Raw genomic sequence first — 18,735 nt, forward strand, 5'->3', positions numbered from 1 at the left:
CATTGTTGGATGCCTGACTTCCTGTTCTTTTGGAATCGATTGGTTTCCTGAATACATAGACCATGGGAATGATGTACTGCGACATCTCCACCAAACAATGTCACACTGTCCGAATTCAAAAGTTGCATCTTCAGTAAAATGTAACACCTAGCACTGACAGCATTTTTATTGTATACTTCAATGTACAGAAAGAACAGAAGTGAACATTTTCATAGAAACTTCAAATATTCCACAATATGCAAACATTACTAACTTAAGAAATTTCAAGAACCTTCCAGAAATGATAAATAATAAATGAGGATTAACTAATGGCGATCAGTTTGAATTGACAACTCAGAGCATGCAACCCAGTGCTCCTAACCTCTACACAACACCACATGCCGTATAACTTGAAGCACAATAAAGAGTTAATATTTTAAATGTTAGACGAATGTGTCACAGCGACTGATACTGAATTAACTTCTGTTCTTGATATTCATATAAATGATCACCATGGTCTAGGATTGACGTCTATGAATACCGCTGAAAATTTCCTGGGTCTTACGTTTGATACAAGCCACTGCTTAAATTATGTATCAAAAATCAGCAGCAAAAGCTGCTGAAGAACTCCAGTGTAAGAGTCACCATTATTCTGTGAACAACCTTGTTAGAAAGGACGGTACTGTGGATGTATGTTCAGGATACCCCTTTCCACTTTGTGTCGCAAAGTGCCACATCAGTGGCATGTGGAGAATGTATATGTAATGCAGATGTAGAAATAACAATTAGTTAACAGTTTCTGAACTACTGAATTGACAATTGCATTACTTACAGCACTACTGTCTTCATTTGAAAGTTGAGGGCTATCCAATAGTCTTGTCACAAGAACTGACTCCTGTAATCAGAGTAGTAGAGGGCGTATTTCAGACAAGTAGTGAAGGAAGTACTCACAATACTGCACAAAAGCAACAATTTTGAGATAGTAAATTACCTTTTCAGGTAAGAGTAATACATAATTAAAACAAAACAAAAAAGGTTAAAATTACAGAAAGATAAATAGATGGGCCAAAGTTAAGACCCATGGCTGTTATTTTCTGCATCAACTTTCTCTGTCATCGGCAGCAAGACTTGTCCCCCCAAAGGGAAGTACTCGACAGCCTTAACAATCTTTCTAACTACTGAACATAATCCACATGTGATGGTGAGATGTTCACACCACTCATGCACATTAAATTGCTTATGTTCACGACAGAAATATGAAAGATAAAAACACTGTAATGGCACAATAACTTCAGAGACAAACTTCAAGCCACTAGGATCCCTAAAGGTTCTCTCTTCTTTCATCTCAATATATGAGTGTAATGTGTAAATTTACAAGCATAAACTATATTACACTAAGGTGCATGACATGTCATTGCCTAGTGTATTTAAAAATTGGCTGCAGGCAATTTAAGGAAGGAAGGCCTGTATTTAACATCCTATCAATAACATTTTCATTAGAAACACAGCACAAACATGCTTACAAAAATACAAACATGAAAATAACTAAGATATCTTTGAAATTTGCTTCTACCACTTTCTACTTAATTATGTAAAATTCATTTTTAAGAACTCTTTCTTTTATTTGCCTTGCTGCATTAATAATTTATTATTTAACTCTAAACCTGGTAGCAGTAAATACACAAAATTTTTTTTTATCTTATACATCATTTGAATTTTTTAAAATAAACTCTCAAGATTTCCAGCCTGAAGCATTCTCTCAGCTGTACAAACAAAGGCTGCTAATGATTTCACTGCCACTTTCAAGCCAGAGGTGACATAACACTATTTAACTAACTTCATACAAATAATGTGCAGACTGCGTTCTGCAGGATTTGTGTGGTTAGTAGTGTTGGTGTCATAGCTTGCTGTTAGGCACTACCGAAACAGTGGCAATACTGCTGCTGCTGTTTATGAGAACTGATCCAGTGAGGGAATACGGAGATGTTCGCTTTCCACAATGGGGTTCAAGAACACAATTCAAAATCTCGAATTAACCGGTGATTTGGGAGTTACTACTGCGAGAAGCTGATGGACAATTGCACCACAAATTGTTCAAGAAGTTAGTGTTGAAATCACTGAGAATGCTGGATGAAATGTTCAATCTTCAAGCAGTGCACAATTTGTGTCATGACAGCTGCATATTCCATGGTCTACCATTTGAAAAGTGCTGCAGACAACTGTGAAATCAATTTATGTAGGTACCTGGCTACAGGAGCAAGATATTTATACAGAAGCATGATTGTTTGGAAAATATGCTGTATAATTGTATTTACTCCACCCATTTCAGTTCTTTCAATCATCATCAACTGGATGAAAAAATTATAGCGTCTGTTGGTTTAGATATGTATATTTCTCATAGAACACACTTACATACACCGTATGTAGCATTGGTAAAACAGAAAATGCAACATAATCAGATTCTGACAAACTCTTAAAAACTTATAGAAACTACATATGTAATCCTGATAGTTAACAGTCAGGAATGCATGTGGAATTTATATAAGTGTTTTACAAGTGTGTCACAATCTGATAATGATTCATTTTAAATTTGCCAGTGCTACAGTTGGTGTATGAAAGTGCCTTCTATGAGAAATACGCTTTTCTTAACCAACACATATAATCATTATTTCCTCTAGTTGATGATGGTTGAAACAACAAAAAGTGGCTGTATAGATGTAATTTATACACCTTATTGGCAAACAATACACTTTTCTATAAACTGTGGAACAGTATCTCTAGTGCAGTTCCAGGCTGTCTGTGGATGCAGATGGTCATCGACAGTGAGATGTGTTTCGAACCTGTAATGAAAATATGGTAGGCAATTAATGAATTTTATTCTCTCATGTGGGAATTAAAATGTGTTTCTATCAACGGTTTATTCATTATTTATGTTTCCCATGTCCTTAATTACAACCACCCTGAACATACATCACAACAAACCATTATCATTTGAACTTTTTCTACTGACTTCCAATCTTTTAAATAAGACATGTTCTTCTTCTAGCCTTTTCCATTATTTCCCTCATTGCCATACATAAATAAATTCAGCAGTGGCATATTGTCACATTGTAACCACAATCAAGTTGAAATGTGATTGCAGGATTGTCAATGAAGAACATTACTTTGCACTGTAAGCACATTTATTACGAACACCCGTGTATAGATAGGATGGAACTAAACTCATCAATCAGAAATGCTGCTATTTACAAAAATGTTAAATATTCCAGAATAAGTAAACATAAGAAATTTTGAGAACTAGAATTAATAAATAGTAAATTCAAGTAATTGCTGGTGGTCAGGTTCAGCCTGGCAATCCACCAAATGCCAGACAGTGATGTTAACTGTTACACCATGCTGTATGCTGCAGAGCTCTGGAATCACTCAGGAATGAGAGAAACAGGAATTGCAGGGAAGCAAACGTAAAATGGCTGCACAAAAAAATGTGAAGAAATTGAAAAACAAATGATGATCAGATGGACTGTCCAGCATATGAAAAAGTAAAAACAAGCTCCAGTGAAATTATAAGGAAGGGTGGCAACATTAAGAGTGCAATGGGAATTCCACTGTTGAATACAGAGTGGTGAGGAGATAGGTGGAGAGAGTACACAGAACTCCTCTATGAGAGGGAGGAGGTGTCTGATGACATGACAGTACAAGAAATTGAAATCAGTATGGAAGAGGTAACGGGTTCATGTTAGAACTTAAAAGAACTTTGGAAGACTTGAGAACAAATAAATCACAAGGGAAAGATAATATTCCACCAATGATTTCTAAAATCATTGCGGGAATTGGGGGCAATACTGCTATTCAAACTGTTGTGTAAAATCAACGATATTGGTGACATACCATCTGTAGAACCAACCCCGAAGTTCAGTTCACTCCGGATGCCGACCTCATGTACTTTGACCATGGGAGATTATATCTTCGTCTCTGAATTGGATTATTACTAGTGTGTGTGTGTTTACCATGAACCACTGTGGAAAATTGGAAGCGAACTTCTGTTTGCCTCTAGTAGGAGACTTTTACTGGCATCGTTATTATTACCTTTCATTTGTTGTTCAGCCATCAACCTTGTGAACTTACATCAATAGAAGTTGTGTTTGTGAAAAATTGCGAATTGTCAGTCACAACACAAATGGCAACGAGTTGGTGCCTGCATGTGTCTTCCTCATGGCGGAAGTTGTCCTTCAGCGATTGGTCCAAAACGTGCACAACAAACCAGTTTTGCAAGAAATCTCAGGATATACAAGAACGTTTATTTATGGAATTCTTGCAAAACCGCTGGTTCCGACGCCCCTGCTGTTTCCAGCTTACAGTGCGGATGCGGAAGACTGGGAAACATTCGATAAGCGGCTCCAGCAGCATTTTCAAATCCACCAGGTTGTCCAGGAGGCTGCTCGTTGTTCCTACTTTTTGTCCTGGAACCAGTCCAAATTGTATGTTCTCTTGTCGAAACTCCAACCTCAACCTCCAGATTCTTTGACTTTCTCCCAGATTTGTGAGGTTCTGGCTGCTTGCTACCGATGACAGTTCCACGTGTTGGCTTCCCAAGTTGAATTTTACCAGTGCCGCAAGAAGGCTGGATAATCCTATCACTGGTGGGCAGTGGAACTGAAAGGTCTCAGCAAGAAATGTCACTTCAACACACGGGTCTCCAAAGAGTCCACGACCACCTCATCTAGCCCCACCCCGACGCGGCTTTCCGGCGCGACACCCTCAGACTCAACGATCATACTCTGGACCAGATCATTGATCTAGCATTGAAGTAACGCCCTCGCCAGCGCCGCCAGACCCTCCTGCTGCCGCCCTGCCAGGGATGCTTTAAGAAACACGCAAGGGAAGACTGCCCTGACAGGTGGGCGTATTGTGCGGTGTGTACCCGTAACCGACATGTCAGTTCAGTCTGCTGATCTCAGCAGCCCCCTCCTCACCCAGCCAATAACTGTTCAGGGCCTATACCCATGGATGTCAGCCAGGTGCAGTCTTCGGGATCTTCCAAGCTGATGATCGATCTTCATGTCAACGGTCAGCCGCTGCAGATGCAGGTGGATACCAGAGCAGCGGTCTCACGGATGAACTATTCCTCTTATGCAAAGATTGGGGTGGCCCCCCCAGGCGCCCACACCTCGGAGCCTCCCCCTTAATTATAATAAGCAAGCGATCGCCCTCTTGCGTCAGTTCACAGCTTCTGCCATGTATAAATTGGTTCGCCAGGAAGTTACCTTCCTTGTGGTCAACAATGCGGCCATGGCATATCTCTTTGGGTTGGATGCCTTTTGGGCTTTTGGCTTCGCCATCCATTGACAATAATGTTCATCTGGTGTCTTCCCAGGTTCCGTTCCCGGCAGTCAATACCTTGTGCATGCAAGGAATTCCAGGACCTGTTCTTGCCAGGCGTCGTCTGTGCTCCAGATTGTCATGCGTCGCTCCAGCTGAAACCGTCTGCCCACCTGAAGTACTTCCGAGCCCGGCTGGTTTCCCATGCCCTCCAGCAGCCTCTTCAACAAGAAATGGACTGTCTCACCATGGAGGGAGTTGTCACTCCAGTCCGTTACAGTTCATGGGCGACACCCTCGGTCGTCCTCAAGAGACCAGATAGGCGTCTTCAAGTTTGTGGCGACCTCAAGGCTGCGCTTAACCCTCAGCTACAGGTTGAAGACTATCCTCTCCCACATCCCAAGGACCTGTTCTCAAAGCTTGGGGGGGAGGGGGGACAATTTTTTTCAAAGATCTTGCTGACGCCTACCTCCAATTACCTTTAGAGGAGCCTTCTACTCACTTTGCCATCGTCAACACATCATTTGGGCTGTTCCGGTTGAACTGCCTCATGTATGGCATCGCTAGTGCACCGGCCATCTTTCAGTGTTACTTGGAACAGCTCTTGTGGGATGTACCAGGTTGTATAAACTACCTCGACGACATCGTCTTCACCAGCTGTACTGCAAATGAACATCTCAGTCATCTGCGACAATTGTTCCTGCGCCTGCGGACTGTGGGCCTAAAATGCAACCTTGCTAAATGCCCCTTTTTTCAACCTGCTATCTCCTACCTGGGTCACATCATTTCCCGTGACGGCATATCACCTACCTCCTCCCACAGCGCCGCTATAATGCCCCTTCCTTGTCCGTGCGATGTCCGCCAATTGCAGTCTTTCCTGGGTAAAATTGCTTACTGTCAAAAGTTCATAGTTCATTCCCTCCGCCACCCACATTGTGCTGCCCCCCCCCCGCCAAAAAATCACATATGCTCGAAGAACGTGCCTTTTCATTTGTTCCCAGCTTATCGGCTTTCCATACCTTAAAGTGGAGGTTGCACTCTGCGGCATGTCTCACGCCATATAACCCCTCTCTTCCCCTCCTCTTGGCTATGGACGCCTTAGACTATTGTGTTGGAGCAGTCCTTTCGCACAGTCTAAAGGATGCATCAGAATGCCCGGTGGCGTACATATCTAAATCCCTTACAGAGGCCCAATGCAAATAATCTCAAATTGAGAAGGACGCCCTAGCCATCATGTTTGCCTGTACCAAATTCCTCCCGTATCTTTACGGTAGGTCTTTTCGTGGCCTTATTTTCACTGTCAGCCCAGTGACCCATGAAGACTTCCCACCTCCTGCAGCTATGGGCCATATTCCTTTCACGTTTCACACACACGATCCAATTCTGGCCCACCTCCCAGCATGCCAACGCCAATGCCTTGTCTCGGCTCCCCTCCGACCAGGATTCGGCATTCGATTCGTTGGACCTTCTAATTATTCAGGTTGACGACGATATACAGGATGTGTTAGCTGCATTCCCAGTCACAGCTGATATGGTGGCCGCAGCGACGAGCGCAGATCTGCTCCTCCAACTGGTGCACCGCTATGTTCACCGCGGCTGTCCGATGCTTCCTCCGCCTCGTGCCCAGGCTGACCTCCGATTCTTCTTCTCCATCTGCCATCAACTTGTGGCCATCAACTGGGTGCTTCTCCATGCGGAAAATAACACCATTCCACGAGTCATCGTACCAACTTCCCTGCGGTCCTGGACTACCCACGTCTTACATCAAGGTCACTGGGGTATTGCCCAGACAAAAACGCTCACATGTCGTCATGTCTTCTGAGCAGACATGACAGCAGATGTGGAGCACATGGTTCGGGGTTGTCAGCAGTGTACCCAGGCAAATCCCACCCGCGCGGATCCCTCCAGTCCTGGTCGACTGCTTCCCTTGCCTGGGAAAGCATCCATGTGGATTTTGCGGGACCCTTTCTTGGCGCTTAGTGGTTTCTCATCGCAGGTGCCTACTCCAACTTCCCTTTCATTATCTGCCGCTCCACTATCACCACAGAGAATACTATCATGGCCCTGTCAAAAATATTTTCCACTGAAAGCCTTTCCGTCACCTTGGTATCAGACAACGGCCCGCAATTTCACAGTCACGAGTATGCCAAATTCTGTCACAATAATGGTATCCACCATGTCTTTACCCCTCCTTTCCATCCTCAATCCGATGGAGAGGCAGAGCGCCTTGTTCGCACTTTTAAAACTCAAATGATGAAGTACCTACAGGGCCACGCCGGTGGGTGACAAGAGTCCAGCCGAACTGCTCCATGGCCGCCAGCCTGAGACCCGACTACATCTCCTCCTGCCACAGGTTGGACCTTGCACCCTGCCAGGTGCTTCACGGTATGCCTCCAGCTCCAAGGTGTGGGCTTGTGGTTTTGGGCCCCGGACCAGCTGGCTTCTGGGGGTCATTATTTGGCCCCATGGTTGACAACTGTTCGGCATATGCCTAGCTGACAAGGTGGTTTTGCGGCACCGCAACCAAATGTGTCCTTGTTTCCTCAAGCAGCCACATCCCCAAACACGGGCTCCTGTCTCTCTCCCATTGCTGGTCCCTTCCTTGGGGCCTATGTTAATGCCCTCTCCTCAGTTGGTGGATGATCTTCCCAGAGATAGCCAGCAGGCACCGGCTGCTAGCCCCGCGCCACCGCAGACTCTCCACCCGGGACAGCTCTGGGACCTTCCCCTGAACCCACTTCCTGGCACCTCTTCGGCGCCGCCTCGGTTTGACGACGCGGACGTCCCCATGCTGCTTGCCCAGCCTGTTGCCACCTCACAACCACCACCGCTGTGGCATTCCAGCCACCTCGCGTGGAAGGAGGCGCCCTTCTCTCCGGCAGCCAGGTTCCACCGCCTCCTTCAGGAGGGCTTAGCTGCAGATCAGCCTACGGCACAGGGATATATTGGTACTCTTTCCCCTGCGGTCGCCTGTGCCGCATCAGCTTTTCCAAGGGGGCAGGGGTGTTATAGCAGAGCAAAGGTAGCCCCTGAGGGCCGGCAACCCATATTACACCACAGAGGATGACGTTGTCTATGTCCAAGGCATACCAAAAGCACCATGGTAAACATGGGCTATTTACATACAAGATAATGGAAACAGACATTATGAGCACTACTTCCTGCAGGGGGAGCTCGAGCTACCGCCTGCAGGAAGTATCACTACGCCAAAACCTGGAGACAGCTATTTAGGGGCTAGAACCAGCATCAAAGTTCAGTTCACTCCGGATGCCGACCTCGTGTACTTCAACTGTGGAAGATTATGTCTTCGTCTCTGAATTGGACTATTACTAGAGTGTGTGCGTTTACCACAAACCTTTGTGGAAAACTAGAAGTGAACTTATGTTTGCCTCAATTAGGAGACTTTTACTGGCATCCTTATTGATACCTTTTGTTGGTTGTTCAGTTATCAACCTTGTGAACTTACATCAACAAAAGTTGTGTTTGTGAAAAATACCGAATTGCCAGTCACAACAAAAGGCACTCAGCATCCTTATGTTTGCATCTGATTCTGTACACCACTGGGACACCATATTCCTGAAGCCTCAGCATACATACAGCTAGTCAACATGGCTGCTTCATCATGCTCGTTTTCTAGAACAGAGAATCTTGGTTCATCACCGGCATGAGTAATTTGCAAATAAATAAAAATGCACTTGTTCACTGCCCCGACAATTTCAGGGCAATCTTTTGGTTTGAGAGTACTTCATCTGACACTTGGAGGAGAGTACTCTGGAAGCATAAGCTATCTCCATTTCAGCACCTACCTGTAGATGTAGTAGAAATTCACCTAACCCTTAACTGTTAGTGTGGGTATGAAGTTCTGGATCAGCATTCTTGTCAAAAAGTGCTATGACTGAAGATGACAGTCATGCCTCCTTAGGGACAGGAAAGATCTCATTGTGCCCCATTCTAGGAAAATTTAGCATCTCCCAACAGCAGTTCATGCAATGGGCATACCTTGTTCCAGAAGTCCTTTCCAAATCACTGGTAGGATCACCACATTCTGAAGGATCTTCTCACACCACAGTCATGCTGAGAAGATGGAAAATCTGTGCTTGCTTTTATTTTCTTTGGAACAGGATGGGCTCCATTACTATTAACTAAATGTCCCAATATTATTATTATTTTTTAGGCAACCAACAGGAAATCTTTCAGATTCATGGAGGACTTCAGTGTGAACACACTTAAGCACAGTTCTCAGGATGTTCTTCAAATGTCTTCCAAAAATGACAATATCATCCAGACAGCACAAATATGTTGTCCGTATAAGGTTTTGAAGAAGGTACTCCATTATATATTCAAACATGGCTGGTGCATTATATAGTGCAAACTGCATAACTTTGAACCCATTGAGACTGTCAGGAGTTTGATGGAAATCTTTCTCAAGTCAGCCTGACCAACCTCCATTTCCCAATAGCCTGACTATATGTCCTTAGTGGAGAAACAGTTTGCTCCTTACTAGAAAAATGGATTCTCATCAACAACTGGCAAATGGAGAAATACACTATGTGATCAAAAGTATCCAGACACACCCAAAAACATGTGTGTTCATATTACGTGCATTGTGCTGCCACCTACTGCCAGGTACTCCATATCAGTAACCTCAGTAATCGTTAGACATCATGAGAGAGCAGAGTGGCGCACTCCGCAGAATTCATGGACTTCGAACACGGTAGGGTGATTGGGTGTCACTTGTGCGATACATCTGTACACGAGATTTCCATGCTCCTAAACATCCCTAGGTCCCCTGTTTCTGATGGGATAGTGAAGTGGAAACGTGAAGGGACATGTACAGCACAAAATTGTACAGGCCAACCTCACCATTGGACTGACAGAGACCGCCGACAGTTGAAGAGGGTCGAGTACTATGACAGTTAGGCGGGAGGTGAGGAAACATGGATTTCATGGTAGAGCAGCTGCTCATAAGCCACACATGATGCAGGTAAATGCCAAACAATGCCTCGTTTGGTGTAAGGAGCATAAACATTGGATGATTTAACAGTGGAATAACATTGTGTGGAGTGACAAATTGCGGTACACAATGTGGTGATCCGATGGTAGCGTGTGGGTTTGGCGAATGCCCAGTGAACATCATCTGCCAACGTGTAGTGTCAACATTAAAATCGGAGGTGGTGGTGTTATGGTGTGGTCATGTTTCTTATGGAGGGGGCTTGCATCCCTGGTTGTTTCTCATGGCACTATCACAGCACAGGCCTACATTAGTCTTTTAAGTACCTTCTTGCTTCCCACTGTTGAAGAGCAATTCAGGGATGGCGATTGCACCTTTCAGCACGATCGATCACCAGTTCATAATACACAACCTGTGGCAGAGTGGTTACATGACAATAACATGCCTGTAATGGATTGGCCTGTACACAGTCTGACCTGAATCCTATAAAACACCTTTGGGATGTTTTGGAATGCCAACTTCAGGCCAGGCCTCACTGACCGACATCGATACCTCTCCTCAGTGCAGTACTCTGTGAAGAGTGGGTTGCCATTCTCCAAGAAACCTTCCAGCACCTGACAGAACGTACGCCTCGAGTGGAAGCTGTAATCAAGGCTAAGGGTGGGCCAACACCTAATTGAATTCCACAATTATCAATGGAGGGCACCAGGAACTTGTAAGTCATTTTCAGCCAGGTGTTCTGATACTTTTGATCATATAGTGTGTATTTCTTGTTTATATAGTCCAGTTCTTAGTTGTCAATTCACAAATGTCATACACCATGTGTGTTTCTCACTATAACCATAGGAGAGAACCAAGGACACACTGAGTGTGTAATGATGACATCTTGCACCACTTTCTCCACTCCACCTGGGTTATTCATCATTCATCTGGCAACAATCTATATGAGTGCTGGCTAATTGAAGGATGATCCCCAGTGGATTCAACACTACACAGAAACACTCCTCTGAATTGGCTAGCTCATAGACAGGCTGGCCGTCGATGAAGATGGCAATGAGATTTTGTGACATCTTAATGACTGTCATCTGTGGAGGATCTTTATCTGTGGCAGATTCACTTCCATAGATAGGCGATTCACATAGTTTTTTCAAATTCAGTGGCTAGGAGAGTGGCTGGTACCTCTGACAAAGACAGGACATGGCAACACCATTTTGGAGAACAACTTCACACATGGTATGACAATGGCTTTCATCCCATAGTGGACTATAATCATCTACAACCTGCTGGCATGAAGAGAACTGTTGTAATGGTTGACATCTGGTGGTGTAACAATTGCCAAACACTTGCCTTCTTCCCCTGCAACAGTATACACTGTGTCCAGGCAGACTACAGTGGATAAAAATGTCTTGTTTCCTCTGCTCTCCAAATGTCTGTTGCTCAGCGGTGCGTTATCCTTGGCAGAAGGAATGGTTGCACCTGCTTTGGTCAGGTGCTGGGTTGTCATGTGATGGCTACAGTATTAGTTCAAGTTGACAAAATCAATTCATGCTGACACGTTTCACTGGTGCCAGAGACTGGTGCTGAAGACTGATAAACTACTTCTTTAACACACTGTGTGTGTGTGTGTGTGTGTGTGTGTGTGTGTGTGTGTGTGTGTGTGTGTGCGCGCGCGCGCATTTGAAGCGGTTCAACAATGCAGTCATCAGCACCCATATGCTGACTATGTGAGCCAATGGGGCTTCTCCCTTGTGCTCTTGTTCACATGAACACACACGACTTCTCTGAATGGGGCAATGGAGCAAGTGAGGTAAGGCAGACCATTACAAACAATGACATCTGATCTGGACAGCCACTAGATGCAAGTCCAGAAAAGAAGATTGGCGAGTCATAACAACAGTAACGGCAGGAGCCAGTCATTCTCAAACATACTGAAAGCGGTTACCTAAGGGCTGAGGTAGAAGTGAAGACAAAACACAAAATTGTAATACACATGACACGTTCAACTCATTATCACCTAAATTTGAGGACAGGTATGTCACATTTTACATAATGTATAACTTGCTGGAATGCAGTCAGTGTACACGGCCACTGTCTCTTGTGTTCTTAGTCTGACATTCTGGCTGTCATGATATGTTTAATCTCTTCTTGGTCGACCTGTCATATAAGACAGGCAAGATTGTATTGGTCTTCCACAACCACAACGGGTACCACATTCAGGATTCAAATCATGTCTCATTCCTCTGACTCTTTTCTCTTGCCTTCCCTCAATTCTCTGGTGCCACTTAATGAATTATTCAGCTGTTGTGACATGATTTACCACAAGAGCTGAACACATTTCATAAAGTATGTATTTTATAAGCTCTCTTGTATTCCGGTTTAAGAAGTGGCATTAGGGTCAAACCTCCACTAGGCAATTCTGCTAGTGATTTCGACCAAATGTTTTCTTCAGTTCAGCATGGAATTTATCCCAGCTATGAAGCTTCTCTTCGTTGTTCTCAGTACACTGGTGGGCTGATCACTCAAGTAAAAGTACACATTTGCCCAACTTATTGTGTCATCCCACATGTAGTACTTGCTAACTTGGTGAGCCCCCTCAAACAATTTGTCAGGCACAGACCGAAAGTTCCAGGAAACATTGATGGATGCCCGACTTCCAGCTGTTATGGAATCCATTGGTTTCTTGAATATATAGACCATGGGAATTATGTACTGCTTATATTCCAGTAATGTACATGTTTTGAAGTACTCAACGTCTCCACCACACAGTGCCTTATCATAACCACAATTAAGTCCAAATCAAAAAGTTTCATCGTCAGTGACATACGACACCTAACACTAAAATAATTTTTATTGTAGACAACAATGTACAGAGAGAACAGAACTGAACTCTTCGATACAAACTTCAAATATCCCTCAACATGCAAAGATTACAAACTTAATAAATGTCAAGTACCTTCCGGATATGATAAATAATAAAATAAGCATTAACTATTGGTGGTCAGTCTGAACACAAAACCCAGAGTATGCAAGACAGTGACACTAACCTCTGCACAACATTCCATGCTGTATAGCTTGAAGTAAAATTATGAGTTAATATTTTAAAAGTTAGAAGAAAGGGTCACACAGAAAAATACTGAATTAACTTCTATTCTTGATATTCAAATAAATGATCACCATGGACTAGGGGTGGCATCCACGACTACTGCTGAAATTGACCTGGGTCTTATGTTTGATTCAAGCCGCTGCTTAAATTATGAATTAAAATCTACAGCAATGGCACCTGAAGAGCTCCAGTGTAAGGGTCACCATCATTAGCATTATAAGGAAGGACAGATATCCATTTGTACTTTGTGTCAGAGAGTGCCGTATCAGTGACATTTGAGTATGTACATACATAGATATGTATTCAAGCATGTAATGCAGATGCAGAAATAACTATCAGTTAACAGTATCTGAACTACTGATTCGACAATTGCAATACTTACAGCACTACTGTCTTCCTTTGAAGGTTGAGGGCTATCCGGTACTCTTGTCTCAAGACCTGACTCCTGTAATCAGAGTAATTACCTTTTCAGGTAAGTGTTATACATAATTAAAACAAAACAAAAAATGTTAAAATTATAGACACATAAACAGCCTGGCCAAATAGTTAAAACCTACAGGTGTTATTCTCTGCAACAACTTTCTCTACCATCAGTAGCAAGAATTATGTCCCCTGAAGGGAAGTACTCGACAGCCTTAACAATCTCTCTAACTACTGAACATAATCCACATATGGTGGTGAGATGCTCACACCACTCATGCACATAAAATTGCTTATGTTCACGACAGAAATATGAAAGATAAAATCACTGTAATGGCACAATAACTCCACAGCCAAACTTTAAGCTACTCGGATACCTAAAGGTTCTCTCTTCTTTCATCTCAATATATGAGCGTAATGTGCAAATTTATAAGGTAATGTGCAAATTTACAAGTATAAACTATATTCACAGTACACTAAGGTGCCTGACATGTCATTGCCTAGTGTATTTAAAAATTGGCTACAGGCAATTGAAGGAAGGCAGGCCTGTATTTAATATCCTATCAATAACATCTTCATCAGAAACACAGGACTAACACGGTAACAAAAACACAAAGACCTAAATAACAAAATTTGTGTCTAGTACTTTCTACCCAATTATGTAAAATTCATTTTAAGAACTCTTTCTTTTAATTGCCTAGTTGCATTAATATTTTATTATTTAACTCTAATCTTGGTAGTAGTAAATTCTCACAAAAAAATTAATCTTACACATCACTTGAATTTTTTAAATAAACTCCCAAGATTTCCTGCCTGAAGCATTCTCTTGACTGTACAAACACGAGGTGCTAATAATTACACTTTAAATTTCAAACCAGTGTAGACATAACACTGTTTACCATATGGGTACCCAACTTTATAAGAATGATGTGCCGACTGTGTGCTGCAGGATTTGCACGGTTAGTAGTGTTGGTGTCATAAGTTGCTGTTAGGCACTGGCACTGGAACGTCAACAGGGTTGGAACATAATCATCAGTGTGCTTTATAGTTGCAGTCAGTCAACATGGTTCTGAACAATGCCAGCAGGGCTTTCTCAAAAGCCATTCTACCAAAACAGTGGCAATACTGCTGCTGCTGTTCATGAGTATTGATCCATTGAAGGAATACAGAGATGTTTGCTTTCCACACTGGGGTTCAAGAACATGAATCAAAAGCTAGAATTAACTGGTGATTTGGGAGTTACTCATCGGAGAAGCTGATGGACAACTGCACCACAAATCGTTCAAGAAGTTAGTGTTGAAATCACTGAAAATGCTGGATGAATTGTGGAGTCTTCAAGCACTGCAGAAGCTGTGTCATGAAAGCTGAAGATTCCATGGTCTACCATTTGAAAAGTGCTGCAGACAATTGGAAAATCAATTTATGTTGGTAACTGGCTATAGCAGAAAGATATTTCACAGAAGCATGTTTATCTGGAAAATATGCTGTATAATTTTACTTACTCCATCAATTCCAGTTGTGTCAACCATCATCAACTGTATGAAAAAATTATATGATCTGTTGGTTTAGAAATGTATATTTCTCATAGAACACACTTACATGTATCACATGTATCAAAACAGAAAATGCTACACAATGAGATTGAGACAAAATCCTAAAAACTTATAGAAACTATATATGTAATCGTGATAGTTAATAGTCAGGAATGCATGTGTAATTTATATAAGCTTTTTACAAGTGTGTCATATTCTGGTTATGATGCATTTTAAATTAGCCAATGCTACAGTTAGTATGTGAGTATGAAAGTGTCTTCTATGAGAAATACACTTTTCTAAACGAACAGATATAATCATTTTCTCCTCCTGTTGATCTTGGGTGAACAACCACAAGTGGCTCAATAAATATAATTTATACACCCCAATGGCAAACAATACACTTTTCTATAAACTGTGAAACAGAATCTCTAGTAGAGTTCCAGGCTGTCTGTGGATGCAGATGGTTGTCATCAGTGAGCAGCGTTTCTAACGTGAAACGTTAATATGGAACGCAATTAATGAATGTTATTTTCTCATGTGGGAATTAAAATGTGTTTCAACAGTTTGCTCATTATTTGTTTCCTGCATGTCCTTAATTATAACCACCCTGAGAACATCCATCACGACAAACCATTTTCATTTGAACTTATTCGACTGACTTCCAATCTTTTAAATAAGACATGTTCTTTTAGGCTTTTCCTTTATTCCCCTCATTGCCATACATTAATAAATTTAGCAATGGCACATTGTCAATTCGTAACCACGATTAAGTTGAAATATGATTGCAGCATTGTCAATGAAGAACATCACTTTGCACTGTAAGCAAGTTTATTACGGACACCCATGTACAGATAGGATAGAAATAAAATCATCGATCAGAAGTGCTGCCATTTACAAAAATTGTTGAATATTTCAGAATATGCGAACATAAGAAATGTTGGGAACTAGAATTAATAAATAGTAAATTCAAGTAATTGCTGGTGGTCAGGTTCAGCCTCGCAATCAACCAGATGCCAGCCAGTGATATTAACTGCTACACCTTGTTGTATACTGCAGAGCTGTAGAATCACTCAGGAATGAGAGAAACAGGAAGTGTCAGGAAGCAAACGCAAAATGGCTGAACAAAAAATATGAAGAAATCGATAAAAAAATGATCATCAGGACTGTCTCAGCATATATAAAAGTCAAACCAAGCTCCACTGAAATTAAAAGGAAGGGTGGCAACATTAAGAGTGCAATGGGAAATCCACTGTTGAATACAGAGGGAAGAGGAGACAGGTGGGAAGAGTACACAGAATGCCTCTATGAGGGGGAGGAGTTGTCTGATGACATGAGAGAACAAGAAATTGAAGTCAATATGGATGAGGCAAGGGATCCAGTATTAGTGTTAGAATTTGAAAGACCTTTGGAAGACTTGATATCAAATAAATCACAAGGGAAAGATAACATTCCATCAGAATCTGTAAAATCATTGGGGGAAATGGCAACAAAATTGCTATTCAACCTGCTGCTTAGAATCTATGATCCTGGTGACATACCATCAGCCTCATGGAAAAATTATCACCCACACGTTTCCATTTCAAGGGCAGATTCGTGTGATATCTGTTGGACAATCAGAGTAACAATTCATGCATGCAAGTTGCTGTCAAGAATAACATACAGAAGAATGGAAAAGAAAACTGAGGATCTATTACATGACAATTAAATTAATGTATTATGAAAGGCAAAGACAAACTGAGGGCAGTCCTGACACGCTTAATAATCAAAGCAAGATTGAACAAAAATCAAAGCGCATTCACTGGATTTGTTAACACAGAAAAAGTGTTCAGCAGAGTAAAATGATTTAAGATGGTTGAAATTCTGAGAAAAATAGGAGCAAGCTATAGAGAAAGAATGGTAATACACAATATGTATGAGAACCAAGAGGGAAGAATAAGACTGGAAACCAAGAGCAAACTGCTTGGATTAAAAAGAGAGTAAGGTTGAGATGTAACCTTTCATCTCTACCAATCAGTTCGTACACCAAGAAAGCAATGACAAATATACAAAACTGGTACAAGATTGTGTTTAAGATTCAGGGTGAAATGATATCAGCGATAAGATTTTCTGATGAATTACAGGATCTGTTGAATAGAATAAACATTTCAATACGTACTCAACATGGACTTCGAGTAAACCAAAGAGGAACAAAAGTAGTGGGAAGTTGCAATATGAGAACAAAAAGCTTGTTAACATCAAAACTGGTGATCACTATGTTAAGGAATTCTCCTACCTCGGAAGGAAAATAACACGTCAGAAGAAGCAAGGAGGACCTAACAAGCGGACTAGCAGAGACAAAGAGGGTATTCCTGGTCAAAAGAAGTATACCTGTATCACACATTGATCTTAATTTGAGGAAGAAATTTCTGACAATGTATATTCGGAGCATATTTTTATATAGTATTGAATTATAGACTGTGCGAAAGCTAGAACACAAGAGAATCAAAGTGTCTGGGATGTATTTTTACAGAACTTGAAAATTTGGTCGACTGATACGGTAAGGAATGAGGAGGTGCTCCACAGAATTGATGAAGAATGGAACATATTGAAAACACTAGCAAGAAGAAGGGACAGGATGGTAGGACATGAGTTATCACATTGGCCAATAACTTTCACGGTACTAGAGGGAGCTGTAGAGGGTAAATACTGCACTGGAAGATGGAGATTGAGACACATTCAATATAAGGTACAAGTGCTATTCTGAGATGAAGAGATAGCCACAGAAAAGGAATTCATAGCATGCTGCATCAAAACCAGATCACCACTTTAATAAAAATCCTTGAAATGCACTAGGCATCCTTGTGTTTGTATCTGTTTTTGTACACCACTGTGACACCGTACTCCTGAAGCCTCGGTATCCATCTAGCTAGTCAACCCTACTGATTCATGATGTTAGTCATCTAGAAAAGAGAATCTTGATTCATCACCAGCACAAGTAATTCGCAAATAAGTAAAGCTGCACTTGTTCATAGCCCAAACAACTTCAGGTCACTCTTTTGGTTGAAGAGTAGTTCATCTCAGTCTTGTAGGAGCGAACTCTGGATGCCTAAGCTATCACCTTTTCAGCACCTACCTGTAGATGTAGTAGAAATTCACCTAACCCATAATGTTAGTGTTGGTGTGAAGTTCTGGATCTGCATTCTTGTAAAAAAGCGCTATGACTGAAGATGACGTTCATGCCTCCTTAAGGATGGAATGGATAGCTGTATTTCTTCTTGATATAGTTCAATGGTTAGTACACAATGCAGGAACACCATGTGCCATGTGTATTTTTCACTACTCACATGGGAGAGAACCAAGGACTCTCTGAAGGTTTAGTGATAAAATGTTGCAGTACCTTCTCCACTCCAGCTGTGTTATCTGTCATTCAACTGGCGACACACTATATG

The 18,735-nt window shown here is 42.0% G+C and overlaps 1 protein-coding gene across 1 annotated transcript in view; it reads right to left on the reverse strand.

The window, feature by feature from the left end:
* Positions 1-18,735, reverse strand: part of LOC124721781 — a 524,867-nt gene that overhangs the window by 58,951 nt on the left and 447,181 nt on the right. Inside the window, exons 34-35 of the mRNA XM_047246895.1 lie at positions 13,735-13,797; positions 812-874 (exon numbers count right to left, since the gene is read on the reverse strand). Coding sequence (XP_047102851.1) covers positions 812-874; positions 13,735-13,797 — 126 coding nt within the window. The remainder of the gene's footprint in view (positions 1-811; positions 875-13,734; positions 13,798-18,735) is intronic.

Source organism: Schistocerca piceifrons, chromosome X, assembly GCF_021461385.2.
Source record: "Schistocerca piceifrons isolate TAMUIC-IGC-003096 chromosome X, iqSchPice1.1, whole genome shotgun sequence".
Classification (NCBI taxonomy): Eukaryota; Metazoa; Arthropoda; class Insecta; order Orthoptera; family Acrididae; genus Schistocerca; species Schistocerca piceifrons.